Genomic DNA, 18974 nt, shown 5'->3' with positions numbered 1-18974 from the left:
TGGCAGGGTCTCGCTTCCTCCGAAGGCTCTACGGGAAATCCTTCCTTCCCTCTTCTGGCTTCTGGCGGCTGCCGGCAGTCCTTGGCTTGTAGACACATCCCTCCAGTCTCTGCCTCCTTGTCACGTGGCCTCTTCCCCCTGTGCCCTATTTCTGTGTTTCTGTGTCTCTATTTTCTCTTCGTGTAAGGACACCGGTCCTATTGGATATAGGACACACCCTAATCCATCATGGCCTCATCTTATCTAACTATACCTGCAAAGACCCTGTTTCCAAGTAGGGTCACATTCTGAGGTTCTGAATGGACCTGACTTCTGGGGGACCCTATTCAGCCCAGTGTACTTGGTCTCTTCACTGGGAGCTCCCTGTGGTTATGTTCCTTCGTGCTCCTCGCTCTCCACTGCAGGCCGCAGAAGATCCTTGGGGAGCTGGGTGTTTCTCCTGAGACCCCACAACTGCCAGCTCGCCGAGCGATGTGGAGAAGAGAGGGTGGGGGGAAGGCTGGGGGCAGGTTCCAGCCACCAAAAGGGTCACCCCCTGTGGTCACGTGCGGCCCACCCACCCGGGCATCGCTCCATTCTTTTGTTGTTCCTGAGGTGGTCTCCTGGCCCTGGGGCCACCTGCCCCCGGCTTCACCCCCCCACAGTGACGTCCTTCCTCCTGTCCTCTCTGCCGGCCCAGAGGTGTACGTATTGATTTGTTCATTTTGGGGTTTCAGAAGAGGGAAGGCCTGCTGCATTCCAGCCACGTCACGGAGGAGCTGACCACGACCACAGAGTAAGTGGACCTGCCGCCCTGCCCCGTTCCTCTGCGTGAGCCGGGCCCCGGGCTGCTTCAGCCAGGCACCCGGACATACGTGGGGGCCGATTTCCACTCGAGGTCCCTTAACCCTAGGATGCGATTTTCACGCGAGCGTCTGCCCTCTCTTTCCTTCAAAAACCCACTTTCTTCAAAGCTTGTAAGGTTAGAACTGAGCTATTTTCCAAAGCCTTTGGACTTTTCATTCCTTGTTTTAGAAGGCAACCTTTAGGAATGTTGAGACAGAGGAGGTGTTCAGAGGGGCCCGTTGTCCTGGTTCATTTATCCATCCGTAGAGGGAGGGAGCCACGCGTCTAAACTAGAACTTTCCTTTGGCAGTGCTGAGGCACTGTGGTCTCTTCGAGAAAGCCAGAGGGAAATGTTTAAGAAGTCTAAAAGCCTTCAAATCTACGAAAAATAGCAAATCAAACGGTATATCTCGCGTACGGTTTGTAGGAGCTGTACGACGCCCTGTTAAGGATCTTTAAAATTCATGGCATTTGTGCCTCTCGACTAAATCTGTTTCGGGTGAAACAGAACATTTAAAAATCGATCGTCTCAGCTAACCCACCGCTCGGGTCGCGGAGTGATTAATTACTGCGTCATGCATCCGTGTATGGTCTTGCAGAAATCGGGGCGGACGCAGGAACCACTCCCGGCGCGGGAGCTGTCAGGTGAAGCGGAGAGGCGCTGATGTGTGTGAACGGCTGTTCCAGCCCGTGGGGGGAATGGGGGCAGGAGAGTGGGGAGGGAGCACCAGGGACGGGTGCTGAGCCTGGCCCGGGGCCTTGGAGCCTGCTGGGCCTGCTCAGGAGCAGGAGGAGGGCAGCGTGAGAGGGATTAGGAGTGGGGTAGTGTCTCGGTTATCCGTTATTGTGTAACACACCACCCAAAGCCCAGTGGCCGTACGACAGCCGCTTTATTCGCTCACAGTCCTGTGGGCCAGCGGTCTGGGCCGGCCTTGGCCGGGCGGCTCTCCGCTGGTCTGGTGGTTGGTGCTGGCCGGGGACGGGCCTCTGTCCCTCCACGTGTCTCTCATCCTCACTGAGCCGGGCGTCCCCCCAGCGTGTCCTCAGGGTTCCAAGAGAATGAGAGGGCAGCCACAGGCCCCTTGAGCCCCCGCACGCTGTGTCCTCGCATTCTGAGGGTCAGAGTCTCAGTGTCATCCTGGATCGGGGGGGAGACAGGTTCCCTGCCGACGGGAGGAGCAGCCAGGCGCATGGCTGCGGGCAGGCGTGCGGCAGTGGGAAGAAGCTGGGCTGTCTTTTCCAGTCGCCCCGGTGTGAGGGGGACCTGGGAGAGGGCCACAGGGGGAGCTGGGAGCTCTGTGGTCAGAGCTGGCGGGTGGGGAAATGGCCCCAACAGTTCACAGTGGTGACCAGCTCACAGAGGGCCTACTCTGCGCCGGGCACCGTGTGGGGCACCGAGGGGCTGAGAGGTGTTTCGCACATGGTTCCTCTCCTCCAGGGCTGGGGGTCTAGCTGGCGAGAACGGACATGTCTGTAGAAATGAGAAAGCCAGCCCAGGAGCTCCTGGGAAGTGCTCTGTGGCCATAAGGGACTTTCAGGAGGAAGGGAGTGCCCCACATCAGGGTGGGGAGAGACTTCCAGAAAGGCCGCCCAGCCTCCTGCCCAGTCTCCTTGACTCCGGGTTTGCTCTCTCCTGTTCCTTCCCCTCTGCGTGTCCCAGTGGATCGGATAGAGTGTCTAAATCATCAGATGTCTGCCAAAGACCACATAGTGCTGCCCCCCTGCCTTCCGGATCCATCTGACCTCAGTCCCCTCGCAGCTCACCCTCCTGCGGTACTGAAGATCCACCTCTAGTTTCTTAAGGTGTCCTCCCCGCCTCCCGTCTAGCCTCAACATCCTCCCATTTCTCTCTTTCTAGAGGCAGCTCTGAGGTCACCTCCTCCAGGAAGCCCTCCCTGTTTGCCAAGCAGGAGTGGCTGGCTTCCTTTCAGTTCCCGTGACATCTCCTGCTTGTCCACTTTGGGGTGGGTGGAAATGGGGGCTTATGGATTTCTCTCACCGCTGGCTGTCAGGAGGACAGGGCCATAGGGTATTGATTTCTGCGTCTCCGCAGCCTGTGCATAGTAGGTACTCAAGAGAATGTTTGTTAAATAAGATGGAGCCAGAGGACTTGAGTCTAGAGGGATCGGGGGACAAAGGGAAGATCTCCCAGCCTCTCAGGAAGGGAGTGTGCGGAGAGGAACTGTGCGCTCGTGCCCTTGAGGTCCTCAAAGAGGAACTGCCCTCTGTCCTTCGTGAGTTCAGCTTTCGCCCGCTTGCAATCGGGGCCCAGCCTGTGGTTCTTCAGGATCCTTTAGTTTCCTGATTCCCTGAATGTGCATCGTGCTTACTCGCCGAAATGTGACCCTTGGGTAATCTGCACCCCTGCATTTTAAAGTTCACCATTCAGCGGCTGACGGAAGACCCGTTTTCTGCTGGAATGTTTTCCATGTTAGCCCATGATTTAAATACCCCCCCAAATGGCATTAAAGGGGTGGTTTAAATAGAGATGGTGATTTGCTGCTTATCTTGTGCAAGCGTTTAGTATCCAGGAGCACTTCTAGTCTGTAATTAGAGCGGGGCAGAATTTATCAAAATGTGACTTACATTTTTATACAAAGCCCCTCAACTGGGCAGTTTGGGGCTCTGACTCTTGGGTTCCCTCCAGTGCCCCCTCTCATGCTGCCAGTTAAACTGTGCTCTGAGCGACCCGTCTCATGGCTCCCTCTCTGTTCTTGTTTGCAGGATGATGATGGGTCGGTTTGGTAAGTAACCCCGGGGGTGGGGATGGGGGGTCTGAGGTCGTGGGGTGCTCTGGGGCTGTCTCAGAAGCTCCCAGGGTTCACGCAGTCATGCAGGGGCAGCAGGACCGTGGGTGGGTTTCTCTGCTCCCAGCAGTTCTGGAATCTTAGAGAAAGTGTGCAGTTCCCCCGTGGGCCCTGCTTCTCAGAGCTGCGAGAGGCCGGGTGGTGACAAGGAGAGTGTGGTGGGAGGCTGGCGTGAAGCAGGGGACCCGGGAAGTGTCTGGGACGTGGCGCGGGCTCCCTCCGGCGGGACCTGGAGCAGGCAGTGGAACCAGGATAGACAGGAGGGCGGAGGTGTCGGCTTGAGTACAGAGCATAGTTAGCCAGCCAGGAGAGAGCTTCCTTACGGGATGTACTTTCATTTATAGTTTTTCCACCTTAAAATCTCCAGCCTGGCCCACCTCCCTAGAGTCAGGCAGCCTTGGCTCTGGTCCCAGCTGGCGACCTCTGGCCTGCTCCTTCACCTCCCTGTGCCTCATCTGTGAAATGGGACCTCGGGGTTGCTGAGAGGATAGCGTGAGATAGTAAATGTGCGCTCTACTTGGCCCAGGGCCCGGCTCTCTTTCTGTTGGGTGGTTGTTACTGTTAGTTTTCAGTGGCTGTTCCCAAAGAGCTGTTCCCTGCCCCGCTACAGCCTCGGGACCCCATCTTCGTCTCAGGGAGAATGGCAGATAAAGGGACAGCTGTGGCAGCCTTTAAACCCTCAGGGATGGGAAGCCCCCAGCTCTCACCCGCAGCCAGAGGCAGCCTGAGCCAGGCTCACTGCTTGGGGGACTATTTTTCAAAACAGAAAGCCCTGGACCCCCAAACACCACGTTCTCCAGTGAGCAGGGCAGAGCTGTTAGAAGGAAAAGTGGGGACCATATAGAAGTTTCCCTGCATGCCTTGCAAGGCTGTGGGCCCAGAGCTGGTTCTATAGCTACGGGGGAGTTGTCCACGGGCTTTGCCACAGGGCTCTGTAACCTCAGGGTTATCTGGGGACCCATGGCACACTGCTGCTTGTGTGAAGAGGGGAGGTGGCGCTTAAATTCTCAAAGGTCTTGGACGAGAGAAAATGCAGCAATTATATATCCTTAGCTTTCTTAAGCTGTGCTGGGGAAATCCAGTCTTCACTATTTTTTTTTTTTTATGAGGAGATCAGCACTGTGCTAACATCTGCCAATCCTCCTCTTTTTTTGCCGAGGAAGACTGGCCCTGGGCTAACATCTGTGCCCATCTTCCTCCACTTTATATGCGACGCCGCCACAGCATGGCTTGCCAAGCGGTGTGTCGGTGCGCACCCAGGATCTGAACCGGCGAACCCCCGAGCCACCGCAGTGGAGTGCGCGCACTTAACGGCTTGCGCCACTGGGCCGGCCCCTAAACTATTTTTTTTTTTTTAAGTAGCCATTCAGCTACTTTTTTTTGTCTTTTTTATTAAAAAAAAAAAATAGAGAAATGGGAACCCTCCCGTGTGGAGTTGGTGAAGGCGCAGAATAGCAGTGGGGGTGTGGCTCACGGGGCCAGGTGGGCGCCCTGAGTGGACCGGCATGTGGGCAGCCTGGCCACACCCTGGGTCTGGGTGGAGGCCCATTTGGGGGCGCAGTGCACCCTTCTGTCCTGTCCTTTCTGCACGGAGGGGCTCTGACCCCCGTGGGATTGTAGACGCGCAGAGGTGACGAGAGTGGGGCCCTCGGAGCACTGTTAAGTGTGGCCTGTGGTTTTCTGGGAGTTGTCACTCCTGTGTTTGGGATGGGCCTAGTCTGGGGTTTGGGGAACTCAGGGAGAATGGGTTCAGCTGGGGGCTGTATGCAGCACCCCGTGGCAGAGGCAGGAGCCCCCAAGCAGCCGTGTGAGCGGGCCTTTAGGGTCTCGTGTCCGGGGTGGTGACTCCCTGGGGAGATCAGGTGTCGCAGTTTGGAAAATGGACTCAGCCACTGTGCTGGTGAACACGGGAGATGGTTGAGCATTCGGGGGTGGGGGCCCTGGAACCCCGAGAAGCCGGTGGGGTTGTTCTCCCTCCTGTATTGGCTGCCCCACACTCGTGAAATGCAAACAGGCTATTAGTGGGTGATAGGCAATGACCTCCGCCGCCAGCGCCCCTGCTGACGCAGCTGCCAGGTCCTGCTGACCCCGCCTGGCAGCCTGGGTACCGTGGGGCTGCTGCCGGCCCTTCTCCCGGGGGGAGCCATCGGTCCCCACCGCCCCACGGCCCCACTGAGGTCAGACTTCGTTACCTCCCTGGGCGCTGGTCCCTGGCTCACCTCTCGAGTTGGTTCCTCTACACGTTGTGGGGGTCAGGCTTCCTCGAGCACCCCGAGTCCCCTACTCTTCTCCTCACACCCCTCTCCACCTTGGTTTAAGCTAAAGCCACAGTGGCCTCCAAGGCCCTCTCAGACCACCCCTCTGGAGGCCCCTGCCCTCCTCCCTGGCCTCCTCACTCCCCCTGCATGTCTGGCCCCGCCTGTGGCTCCCTCGCTGCTCTGAGAGCACCCCAGACGCCCCCCCTCCAGCTTCTGCACTTGTAGTACCCTCCGCCCAAAATGCTCTCCCTCTAGAGTCCCCCATGGCTCACTCTCAGCTCCTCCAGTACTCGCTCAAACATCACTTGTTAGGGAGGCCCTCTCTGCCACCTGCCTGGCCACGTGCCTGGCAGACGCAGGGTGCGGGGCAATCCAGGGACCCTGGCCCGGCCCTCTTTCCCTTCACACATGATTTCTTGAACTGTAAGCGTCCTGTGGGCTAGACCGTGTCTTCCTCAGCCTGCATCCCCTGCAGCAGCCAGCCCTGGGCCACAGACATTCCAGGAGCTTCCAGAATACCAGGCAGACCCTCCTTGGCTAATGTCTGCCTGCCAGGATTCACAAGGAGCTGTGTTCTCAGCTGCGGTTTCTCTCATGAGCAGTCTGAGCCAGGAAGGGAGGGACCCACCCTGCCCCCTCCGGGGGCCTCCCTTACCTGCCCCCTCACCCCCCCCAGGGCATCACTGTCCTGGCCCAGGTGTAATGGAGGCCCCTCTCTCCCCAGGGTAGCTGGAGAGCGGCAGCCTGGTCTCCATGGCAACGGGTTTGCTGGCTGCCTCTCCTCTGCAGGCGGCGCCTCCCCCTCCCTGGGCTTCGGCTGGCCGTGGGGGAGAAGGGAGAAGCTTTCCTCCTCTTCCCCTGCTGGTCTCCTTATAACCCCGGGCTCTCCCCCGCACGTCTCCCTCTTTGTGCCATCAGAGCTTGTTTGAACACTGCAGCTGGATCACACCGCTCCTGGTCGCCACCCTCCATGGCTCCTCACCCTGCTGGACCCACCCCTACTTAGCCCCCCTCACAGGCCACAGTGTCTGGACCCACTCTGGCTTTCTTGTGCCTCTCTGAGCTTTCTGTTCCCTCTGCCTGGAATGCCCTTCCTCCTCTTCTTGCCCCATCAGGCCCTGGCTCAGACACCAAGGCTCTGCACGTGAGGCTTTCCTCCGTCCGCCCGCCCTCTGTCCATGGGCCGCAGACTCGGGTGTCTGCAGGGACCAGGCTGGTAACGTGAAAGAAGGAAGGGGCTGGACTATCAAACAGCAGCTGCCCCTCAGCCTCTGTGTGGGGTGGCAGTGGGGAGTGGTGGGGCCTGGGGCAAACTGGAGAGTCCGTACCCCACTCCCTGGGAGGCACGTTGACACCAGGGGGCATGTAGGCTCACTGTGGCCACAGCTTCCGGTTCTTCAGAGAAGCCGGAAACTCAGAACTTTTAGACAAATCTTCCAATTTATAAAATGTAGACTCAAACAAAAACAACTTTATACGTGCTAGACTTACCATCTCTGAAGGCTGATCGCGGCCGACACTGGCGCCCTGGTTCACTCGGCCCTCTTCTGCATCCTTTCTGGCCTTTTTTTGTCACCTGACCTCTTGTACCACCTCGGTTTACCCATCTGCCTCCCCAGCCTGTCCCCTCCCCGGGGCAGGGCTGCTCCCTGGTTATCTCGGGGACCGTCCCCAGAGCTGGGAGGGAGATTGGGGTGGGGGCAGGAGAGAGGACGCCTAGTGTGCGGAGCGCCCACGACAGGCTGCCAGGCCGTGCTCTCGCTCGTCCCTGTACACCGTCGCTTTAATTCCTACACCAACGGCGAGGTGGGGACTATTTTTACTCTGTGGGACTTTGAAGTGGTGCAGCCGGGATTTGAACCCGGATCTGTTTTCATCCCCGAGGCCGGCACTGCAGGGGCGCGGTGAAGGCTTGCCCGGGCGGGTGACACTGCCCCCGTCCCCGTGCGGTGCCTGCAGCCCAGCGGTGGCCCGGCTAAATATACCTGCTGACGTCAGGCGCTCCTCTGCTCCTGGGGTTCTTCTCAAGCTGCATTTCAAGTTCGTATTTTGCTTTGTAAAGATTTAGCTTTTTTCCCGTAGCAGACTGTTTCATCGAGTGCGCTTAGATGACTATAAAAACAATTTACAGCTGCCGCGGTAGAAAGGCTAGAGAAGGGTATTCCACGGGCTGGGCTTTTGGGTCCCTGGTGGACTTCAGGTGAAGGAAGTGGGGCGGCCCTCCCCCCAGACACACACACACGCGCACCCCCCCCCGCCCCGCATGTGCACATGTATGTACACACACACACACGCACCCCCCCGCCCCGCATGTGCACATGTATGTACACACACGCGCGCGCACCCGCCCCGCCCCGCATGTGCACATGTATGTACACACACACACGCGCGCACCCCCCCCGCCCCGCATGTGCACATGTATGTACACACACACACGCACACGCACACCCAGTCCTCCTCTCGCTTCCTCTCTGCCTCTCACCTCCCTTCCCTCCCCCACCCCCAGGGCCAAGGAGGAGGCTACCTGGGCTGGGCTGGGCTGAGGGTGTGAGCTGCCTTTGGGGCCCTGTCAGTGAACCCGGAGAACCTTCCTTTTGGGACCAGGCGGGCCAGCGAGGAGGGGTCCTGCCTTCTTTCTCGTTGCTGCCTCCCTCCTCCTCCCTGGGTCAGGCCTGGCTGTCCTGAAGCAGCCCCTTGGTCGGCTCTGGTTGTGGGTTCCCGGCCACCCCCAGACAAGTGGAGGAGACATCCTACCCCCATCTCCCCACATCTGACTGGGCTCCCCAGCCCCCCAGGGCTCCACGTTGGGGGTTGGCACAAGCCGTCTCTGCTGGCCAGGGTCATACACTGCCCCCGGGAATCTTGGGGGCGTGAGTGGCTCCTTGAGGACAGGAGTCGGGGCCCAGGACCTTCCAGGTGCCATCCTCCCCTCCCCTCTGCCCTGGCAGCGACTCCCCACAGCCCTGTGTCCACCCTGGCGGCCTCAGCCCTCCTGCCTGGGGTCCAGGCTGCAGCAGGCTCTGTCCTGCCTCCATGTGGCCACGGCAGCATCAGGCTAGAACCAGGCGCCTGGCCCTCCAGCCCTGCTCCCTTCTTGTCCACCGAGAGCCGTGTTGACTTGGCCTCCGGGGGCCCCTCGTTGGAGAGGGAAAAGATTGATTCTGTGTTAATTTGGAGGGCACAGTGGGGCCCACCGTGGGGCCCAGGAGTGGGCAGTTAGAGCGGGTTAGGGCTCGCCTGGGAGAGGAAGACGGATGGGACACGGCGGGAACGGGCTGCGGGTGTTCCCACAGAGGCGGACACTCCCGAGAGAATTGCTGTAGAGATTCTGGCACAGGGTCTTCTAGTTCGTTCATTCATTCTGAGCACGGGCCGTGGACCCTTCACTGCTCTGGGAGCCAGAGACGGTGCAGGGAACAAGGGAGACGGCGGTCTCAGGCCTGGAGGAGCTGACACCCCAGCAGATAATACACAGCAGGCATATACACACAAAATCATATACACACAAAATACTCGAGTAGTGATTAAGTGCTATGAAAAGTGCACCAGGATAAGAAGACAGAGTGGGAGCGGGTGGATTGCTCTTTGAGACAGGGATGGTCATGGAAGGCCCCTCAGAGGAGGTGACATCTGATAGCAACCTGAAGGAAGTGAGGCCGGTGAACAGCAGGTGCAAAGCCCCTGTGGTGAGCGTGTGGTGAAGGAGCAGCTGGGAAGCCGGTTGGTGGGGGGAAGTCAGGGAGAGTGAGGGTGTTGGCGGATCACTCTGAGCCCGTTGGATCCCCCCGGGAGAGAGAATACATTTTGTTCTGAATGATGAGAAGCTGTCCGAGAGTTTTAGTCAGGGCAGGGATGGGGAGGGGGGAAGAAATGATCCAGTTTACACTTTAAAGGGCTCACTTTGCCTGCTAGGGAGAATGGATCGGAGGGGCCGGGAGTGGAGGAGGGAGGCGGATTAAGCAGGAGGCTGTAGCTGCCCCCAGGTGAGGGGCGATGGGGCCTGAATGGGGGCTGCAGCCGTGGCGAGCTAGAGAGGTGGTCGGGTATACCGACAAGATTCACTTGTGGATAGGGAGCGTGGAAGATGGAGAGGCAGGGACACTTCGAGTCCTAGGATGCGCTGGGGCAGCTTTCCGTGTGCTACCCCTGTATTTCCCGTTAAAAGATAGAAGCTGAGAAGGAGTCTAGAAGCCTCCTTTCCTGGTTTGGCTCCTCGTCAGCGCCCGCCCTTCGGGTTCTGGCAGGAATTAAAAGGATTCCAGGAGGGCTGAGCATCCCGAGGGAGCAGAAGCTGCCTCCTCCTCGGGATGGGCGGGGACTAGAGCCGCACCGTGTGTCTCCATAAACCCCTCTTTCTCCCCGTGTCTCCCCGTGTCCACGCAGAACGGGACGCCTTCGACACCCTCTTCGACCACGCCCCAGACAAGCTCAGCGTGGTGAAGAAGGTAAGCGCTCGATCGGATTGTGTGTCCCTCGTCTCCGGGCTTTTTCACAGCCTGAACTCCGTGCTGGGAAGAGGGTGGGAGATGTTTAAAATCTCTGAAATGTTTGCCACCTGGATTGAAGTGTAATTATAGTCAAAAACGTAACTGCAGTGCATAAAATTAGCACCTTTTAACTCGACATCTCCGCTCCCTGGGTATCCGCCAGCCCGCCCTCCCGCTCCCGTTGAGTGAATTAGCCAGCCAGCGCCCGCATGGCGGTTCATTCCCACTGAAGGCCTTTTTTTTAATGTGGAAATGTTTTTAAGCGTGTCAACCTGCTGGCTCCTGCCGGCCTCATCACCACGAAGCGCATTCACAACCTGCCCGGTAAACAGGGTTTTGCCAGCAGAGCTGTTCCGTGCGTGCATTTGGACCATTTCCCCTCCAGACAGGAGCACAAAAGCCAGCTCTTCATCGCAGCCCAGGCAGCCTGCTGGCTAATCTATGGATGGAAAAACCCGTGTGAACCCGAAGCTCTGGAGTCAGGGGCTGGGGCGTGATGAGCTTCCAGGGGGATCTGCCGGAAAGGCTTATTGCCCCCCAGAGGGAATTGAGCCTTCCCTCACTGCACATCGAGTTTATCTGAGTGCCTGCAGGCCTCCCATTCGGGGAGGCAGCGGTGGGATGGGTGTGCTTCCCACCCCTCTATAGAATCGGAGGAGCCATCATTTCTGCCCGTGACCCGGGGGAGAGAGTTCTCTGTCTAAGATAATTTTCCCATACAGGTTTCATAACGCAGGACTTCTCAGAGCCGTTAAGATTCAGACACGCGTTGTAATTCTCCGAGAGGGGGCTTAGTAGGAAGCGTTTTCCAAACTTGTTTGTCGATAATGAGATTTGTTTATCTATTTTGGGTTGGAATACATTGAATTCCCATGGACCCTGCATTTGGAAGATGCTGGTCCACGCTGGGACAATGAGATTGTTAGTTCTTGGAGGCACGTTGCAAAGGGCCGGTGGAACCATCCCAATAGTCCTTCTGGGGCAGAGCCTTCTTAGCATCCTTGGTCATGAGTGACACCCTGGAGCATCAAAGCATCAAAGCCCTGTCCTCCACCCCCACTCCGGCCACATCTGGCCCCCAGGGACCCTGACAGAACCCGTGTGGGTGGATGCACAAGGAGATTCAAATGCTGCTTCCCACTTACCAGCTGTGTGACCTGAGGCAGACTATAACCACTGCCTCAGTTTCCCCATCTGTCAAGGAGGGACAGAGGCAGTCCCCACCTCTCAGGGATGCTGTGAGAGTAAAATGCAGTCACGTCTGTGCAAAGGCCCAGCATGCAGCATGTGGTCGCCAGAGTGTTGAATATGATGGCGTAAGGTTAGCTTTTGTCTTTCAGTGGATATGACGTTAATTCATTCTTTGAAAAGACGTATTTTGGGACTGGGGACCCCAGCAATGAACAGGACACAGTCCTTCTGTTTGCCTGACGGCGTCCTGCTTCCAGTCTGGCCCTTCCCCACCCCCACATTGAGAGTTGCTGTGTTAGTGGCTCCCCAGGCCCCAGAATAAAAGGGGGCCCCTGCCCACCTCTCCAGGTCTCTCCTGGGTCACCCCTCCTACTCTCTCCCTCCCCACCCACACCCAGCCACAGTCGGAAGATCCCAAAGGGATCATACACGTGTACGTGGCCTGGGTGCCTCTCTGCCGACTTCCCCCCCGCCCATCTCCCACTTGGCCCACCCCCAGGGCCAGCTCAAATGCTCCCTCCCTCGACATCTTCCAGGGGCCCGCACACCTCCCCTTGTGCACTCATCAAACCTCCCTCTGTTCCACGTTTCACACGCTTCATTGTATCTCTTGATTTCTCTGCCGCCTCCACTAGGTGTGTATGTGGAGAATTATGCCGCAGGCTCTCCAGGCTGGAGCTCTGTCCTACCGTCTTCATGGCTCCAGCACCAAGCAGGCTCATAGATATCAGCTGCTCCCTAAATTTGGGTAGAGTGAACAAGGAAGTGACAGCATGTCCAGGGGTAGGGAGGGCTGGGGCTGGTAGTGAGTTTCCATTGAAGTTGGGTTTGATCGCTGGGAAAAGCTACAGCTGACAAGTTTTAAACTTTTGCTCGAGAGGAGAAGCCAGTGGCTTTTGCTGTGTACGTAACAGGGCTCAGAAAACCCCAGCTTCCCTGAGAGAAAGCCCTGCGTGGAATCTCTCCGTTTACTGGAACTGTGATGGGTGTGGCCTGAGGCAGCCTTTGTCGTTAAGGGCACTGGTCATTCTTCTGTAGGATTGTTAAATACGGTACCCATGTGTGAATAAGCACGTGTGCACATGGGTTGGTGAATGGAGATGTGTTTTCTCCTCCAGCTGGAGTAGATTTAGGCATTATCCCATTAAAACGAAGGGTTACTGTCAGAACGTTTCATTTTAAACAGGAGACTTTTATTTTAGCAGACAGGAGATTCTGGAAGCGTTTCACACAGTCCCTGATGGCAGTTGTCGACTCCCTCCCAGCAGCTGGGGGCCGAATCCCTCACTCATGGTCCGTGTCTCTTTGCCTTGACAGTCGCTCATCACGTTTGTGAACAAGCATCTGAACAAGCTGAATCTGGAGGTGACAGAACTGGAGACGCAGGTAGGCGGGGCTCTGGGTTGACAGGTCCTTCGTCCTGTGTCGTCAGCCAGCCTTCTGATCCCAGGCGGGCGTGTGAGCAAAGCAGGCGCCGTCTTGTTGGTGTAACAAGGATGCCCATCCTGCCCCCGAAACAGCTCCAGTCCAGCTGCTCCGGCCTTCCCTCAGACCCCCTGTCCTGGTTTCCTGGGGCTGGCGGAACAACGGACCACAAACTGACTGGCCTCCACAACAGAAATTGATGTCCTCACAGTTCTGGAGGCCGGAAGTCCCAGATAAGGTGTTGGCAGGGCTGGTTCCTTCTGAGGCTGAGAGGGGGGATCTGTGCCAGGCCTTCCCCAGCTTCTGGTGGTTTCCTGGGATCTTTGGTGTCACTGGGTCATAGATGCATCACTCCCATCTCTGCCTTCATCCTCATATGATGTTCTCCCGTGTGCATGTCTGTGTCCACATCTCCCCTCTTTGTAAAAATGCAGTCATGTGGGTTAGGGCCCACCCTACTGACCTCATCTTAACCTGATCACTTCAGTGAAGACCGTATTTCCAAATAAGGTCGCACTCACAGGTCCTGGGGTTAGGACTCCAACACATCTTTTTTGGGGGACACAATTTAACTCCTAACGCTCTCCAAGGTGCCACACCAGCCCCACCAAAGGGCCTCTGCATGTGCAGGTCCCTCAGTCTAGATGTTCTAGAATGTTCTACCCCCTCTGCCTCTCTCCGTCGCTGTTCTCCCACTTGGTGCTGTGGCTGGCCCCGAGCTAATGCCTGTTAAATATCCCTCTGATGAATACGCACAGTAAGTATATAAAGCATATTCCCCCACCCCTACTCAGAGCTAAAGTAGCTTCATGAAAAAATATGTTTTGAGCACTCGGCAGGATTAAAGACAAAATATAATTTTCCCAGGATTAGCTGGGTGCTCGAATCTGGAGTCTTTTGAGTTCTTGGTGCAGATTGCTCTAATGCACAGCTGATTCTTCTTAAACCCTCGGGTGATTGCATCCGTTCCTTTCTCTTTCTTTAACTTTTCTCATTTGCTTTTCTAATTAAAAAAGTAATTCAGGTTCATTGTAGAAATGTCTGAAAATGCAGATAAGTAAAACAAATAAAAATGATTCGTAATCCCGTCACCAGAGATAACTGCGCTGAGGGTTTTGTTCTAGACGCTTTCTCTACGTGGCGAGCTAATCGTGGACAGCGTGGGTCTGTATTTGAAAGCCGAATGGTCCGTTTTTAATGGGTATATTAATTTGTGCATTGTTTGCAAATACATTCATTATTGTTAGCAGTTTACTAATATTGTGCACTCAGCCTCTGATTATTTGCTGTTTGGTATATTAGCAGTCCAGAAGTAGGCTAATTGAAAAGCCAAAATCCTCCTTTCTCCCTCCCCATCATCCTCTCCAGAGGTAACCAACTACAGTTAATGGTAGGATGTGTATTTTTCTAGATATTTTATGTGCATAGATTTTTTTTTTTTGAGGAAGATTGGCCCTGAGCTAACATCTGTTGCCAATCTTCCTCTTTTTTCTTTTTTCTCCCCAAAGCCCCAGTACATGTTGTATATTCTAGTTGTAGGTTCTTCTAATTCCTCTATGTGAGACGCCCCTCAGCATAGCTTGATGAGCGGTGAGTAGGTCCGTGCCCAGGATCTGAACCAGTGAACCCCGGGGCCGCAGAAGCAGAACGTGTGAGCTTCACTGCTATGCCACCAGGCTGGCCCCATCAATGTATTTTTTAGATGACAGTGGAGCATACTGTACTGTGTAGCTGTTTGTAATGTGTGTTTTGTTACTACATCTATTGTGGGCATCTTTTTATGTGAGTGCCTGTGTTTCTGTCGAATCTTTTCTCTGTTGCCTGGTCTGTTTATATTCGTCATCTTTAATAGCTGCCTTCTATTCCCTTCTAAGTCTTTGCTGCACTTCATTAAACCAGTCTCTTACAATGGGGCGTTTCCTGCTCTTGCAAATAGCAGTACAGTGAGCATCTTTGCACACAGCCTTGTGTGCCCTCGTCTGTTTCCTCAGGACAAACTCCTAGAAATGGAATCGTTAGACCAGAGGTGGTAACACTGAGGGCCCAGGGAGGTTTGACCACCTGAAACTCTCATCGGCAGTGGTGAGAACTCCTTTTCCCACACCCTTGTCAGCGGTTCCCGACTGTCACTGCCCGGATGGGCCTGCACGCCAATATTAGTAGCCAGACATCTTAGACTAAGATTCTAAACTTAAATTTGCATTGATCTTTATTTGCTCAATGTCTCCGGTTTTTTTCTGTCACCACACTGTATAAAGTAATATTTTAAAAATATTTTTAACCACTGGTCCACCAGGAAAGATCGCTGGCCACAGAAATGCCAAGAACTTTTCTCTTTTGTTGGAAAAGAATCTGAATACTTTTTATAAATATGTTCATCATTAAAGTCTGGACGCCCTGGGAGTCAGAGAGACGGGTTCAGATTCCTGCTCAGGGTGTGCGTGTGTGTGTATGTGTGTGTTTCCCCGTCCATTTTAAAGCCACTTTTCTTTCTTTCTTTTTTTTTTTTTTGTGAGGAAGATCAGCCCTGAGCTAACATCCATGCTAATCCTCCTCTTTTTGCCGAGGAAGACTGGCTCTGAGCTAACATCTATTGCCAATCCTCCTCCCTTTTTTTTTCCCCCCAAAGCCCCAGTAGATAGTTGTATGTCATAGTTGCACGTCCTTCTAGTTGCTGTATGTGGGACGCGGCCTCAGCATGGCCGGAGAAGCGGTGTGTCAGTGCGCGCCCAGGATCCGACCCCGGGTTGCCAGTAGCGGAGCACGCACACTTAACCACTAAGCCACGGGGCCGGCCCTAAAGCCACTTTTCTATTGTAGGCTGCTTCCTCGCTCTGTGATATTGAGCCCATTACTCAACCTCTCTGAGCTTCTCTCCATAAGTTTCAACTGCAGACAGTAGATATCGTGAGGCTTAATGGAGATAATGCACTTAAAAGGTTGGTAGTGATGATGAAGACACGAAGACGGCGATGATGGTATCTTGGGGTGTCTGTGGGGATTTCCATTCCCCACAGAGATGGGTGGTGTATTTCTGAGCTAGGGCACGCCCCCCCTCAGGCTCCCTACTCTGGGGATGTGAAAACAGAGGGTCCCACCCATTTGCTGATAAGCTGCCATGCCGTGCCGTGCCTGGCTGTCACCTCCTAGGTGCCCCTTTCCCTTCCCGTGCCTTCCTTCTGCGGTTATCTCTCCCAGCTTCCTGGGACTCGGGGGCCAGGCAGGGGTTAGGAGATGCCGTGGAAGTAAGCGAGGACCCTGCCTGTCCAGGCTGTGGGCGCAGCAGCACGCGCTCCCTGCGCCCCCGGGCAGGTATCTTCCTTCACAGGCAGCATCTGTTTGCCTGGAAGTGGGTCAGTGCTGAGGAGAGGGCCGGCGTCTTGGGGCGTGCTGGCTCGGTGTCGCTGGGGGAAGCTGCCAGCGCCTCCAGCAGAGCGCTGTCGGCAGAAGCTGTGGCATCGAGGTGCACGGACGTTTTTAAAAAAAAAAAAAAACCTTCTGATCTCCTTAAGGAGATGAGTAAGCGATTTCTTCACGGTGTGGAAGCAGGAGACTTGTGACACTCAGGCAAAGGGTCATTTATCAGTCAGATCGCGTTGAACCGGCCCCCGGAACGCTCGCCTCTGGAAGGACCATGCCCGTTCCCCCGTTGCTGATCACGTCCCTCTGCCCTGGGCTGGTCTCTTAGCTTCCACTTCTCCCTCCAAAGGACAGGTTTCCTGGTAGTGGATGTTGGTGATTTTGATCTTCAAGTTGGGGGCCTTGGCGGCCTGCCCAGGATGGTGCAGGGAGCTGTCGTTGGTTTTAAATAAAAACATCCTCCCTTCTGCAAGTTCTCATTTGACTCATTTCAAGTTGATAAAGCTGAAGGCCTCCTGGGTGTCCAGCTCCTCACAGCCGTCTACTTGTCCTGCAAGACAGTTGTCTAGGCCAGTGCTGACCAATAGAACTTTCTTTAATGATGGAAATGTTCTGTCTCTGCACCGTCCAGTATAGTAGCCACTGGCCACGTGTGGCTGTCGAGCACTTGAAATGTGGCTGGTGTGACTCAGGAGCTGAATTCTATGTTTTAATTAATTAAAAAAAATTTAAAATTTCAGAGTTCTGGAGATTGGTTGCACAGTAGGGTGAATGTACTTAGCAAGACTGAACTGTACACTTAAAAATGGTTAATATGGTAAAATATACACAACATAAAATTTATCACAATTAAACTTTAAAAAAAAAGCGTAAGCCCGTCACAAAAGGACAGATATTGTGTGGTTTCTCTTACATGAGATTCCTAGAGGAGTCAAATTCACAGAGACAGGAAGCAGGATGGTGGGTGCTGGGGCTGGAGGATCGGAGGGAGTTAGTGTGTGATGGGCCTGGAGTTTCCGTTTTGCAAGATGAAAATGTCCTGGAGATGGATGGAGTGATGGTTGCACAACAGTGTGAAAGGACTTAATGCTACTGAACTGTATATATACTTAAAAATGGTTAAAATGGTAAATTTCACATTATGTATATTTTTCTGCACTTAAAAAGAGTAAGTCAGCAACATTCAAACAAAGAAGATTTTAATTTCTGTCGGTGCACGTGCCAGTGGCTACCGTAGTGGACAGCACAGCTCCAGACATCTGCAGGCTGGGGGCCTCACACGTACACGCTCTGCGGGGGACCAAGCCGGTCTCGGCCCCTCAGAGACGCCATCGCTGTCCCCTGTGAGGGTGGGCGAGGCCTGCCTTCCCTCAGCTGTTCCGTGCCCTCGAGGCGGGGTGGTGCCTCCTGCCCCTTGGTTCTCTCTTCCCCTCGGGCGAGTTGTTCTGCCCTCACTGGTCCTCACTGCTTTATCTCTAAAAGGGTGATTGCTCCCTGGCCTGCCTTGCTCGGCTGGGGGGAGGGGTGCTGTCTGCCAAAGAGCAGAGTCTTTTGTTCTAGATCCTAGGTCGCCCTCCGTGGGTGGGAGGCGGTGCTGGGCTGGGGCTGCAGTCCGCAGGGCTTTCCGCCGGTGCCGGCCGAGATGGACACTACGTGTGGGGTACACCCAAAGGCTCATGTCACCAAGGCTGGAGCACAGGGAAGTCTTGTCCTTCACCAAGAGCACAACTAGAGGAAGGCACTCGGGCAGCTGACAAAGTGAGCAAGCAAACCCCAAACCCAGGCATAGGGCACCCTCCGGTTGTGGGTTAGTCATGCCAGCAGCTGACACCAATGGAGCGCTCACTGTGTGCTGGGTGCTCCCTGCCCACCCTCTCGCTGGATCCTCACACCAACCCTGAGAGATGGGAGCCAGTGTTACCCCAAGGTCAGTAGTGGGGGGACAGGCCTTGTGTCTGGTCCCAGGGCTGTGGTCCTGTCCACACGGCTGCACCCCAGCTCCAAACACGCACTTAGTCACATCGGGTCCCGAGCATGGCGCTCTGCACCGGGCCCTTCACCTGATTGCTGTTCTCGTGCCTGAACGAAGGACGGGTTATTTCACCTTAAAACATTTGCCCCTTTTGAGTGGATGCAGAGCATTCACCTGCTCTGTGCGAGGCCCAGGAACGTCACGAGTGTTTCTCTATAGTTTGCAGATGGTGTGTACCTGGTCCTGCTCATGGGCCTCCTGGAAGACTACTTCGTCCCCCTGCACAACTTCTACCTGACCCCTGAGAGCTTCGATCAGAAGGTACGTGCGTGGTCTCCATCCTCTGAGAGCCCCAGACGTGCTCATGGGCGCGCACGGCGTAGGATACTCCCCAACCCCTCTTTCTGGGGTCTAGCTGCAGTCTTCAAAAAATGAAAACTGCCCAAGAAATGGTATTGCAATTAGACATAACCTTCAGTAAAAAAAAAAAAACAACCCATCGCCAGTGCCTGACGCGTCCAAGGGTTGTGTGCTGGGTTCTCTGCGGGGTCTTTCCCTGGGACGGTATTGTTTTTAATAATTGTGGTCAAATGTGAGTAGGATTGCAGATCTTCCCCTGTCGATGCCACGCGGACGGCACGTCTGGTTT

At 55.3% G+C, this 18974-nt stretch overlaps 1 protein-coding gene across 2 annotated transcripts in view; it reads left to right on the top strand.

Moving 5' to 3' along the window:
- PARVB (parvin beta) overlaps positions 1 to 18974 on the top strand; it is a 107396-nt gene that overhangs the window by 78856 nt on the left and 9566 nt on the right. For both annotated transcript variants that reach the window (XM_058568173.1, XM_058568174.1), the window contains exons 7-11: positions 717 to 775; positions 3550 to 3569; positions 10274 to 10335; positions 12886 to 12954; positions 18545 to 18646. In XM_058568173.1, coding sequence (XP_058424156.1) covers positions 717 to 775; positions 3550 to 3569; positions 10274 to 10335; positions 12886 to 12954; positions 18545 to 18646 — 312 coding nt within the window. The remainder of the gene's footprint in view (positions 1 to 716; positions 776 to 3549; positions 3570 to 10273; positions 10336 to 12885; positions 12955 to 18544; positions 18647 to 18974) is intronic.

Source organism: Diceros bicornis, chromosome 25 (genome assembly GCF_020826845.1).
Source record: "Diceros bicornis minor isolate mBicDic1 chromosome 25, mDicBic1.mat.cur, whole genome shotgun sequence".
Lineage (NCBI taxonomy): Eukaryota > Metazoa > Chordata > Mammalia > Perissodactyla > Rhinocerotidae > Diceros > Diceros bicornis.
Note: the sequence above shows the minus strand (reverse complement) of the source record. Positions and strands in the feature narration are given on the sequence as shown.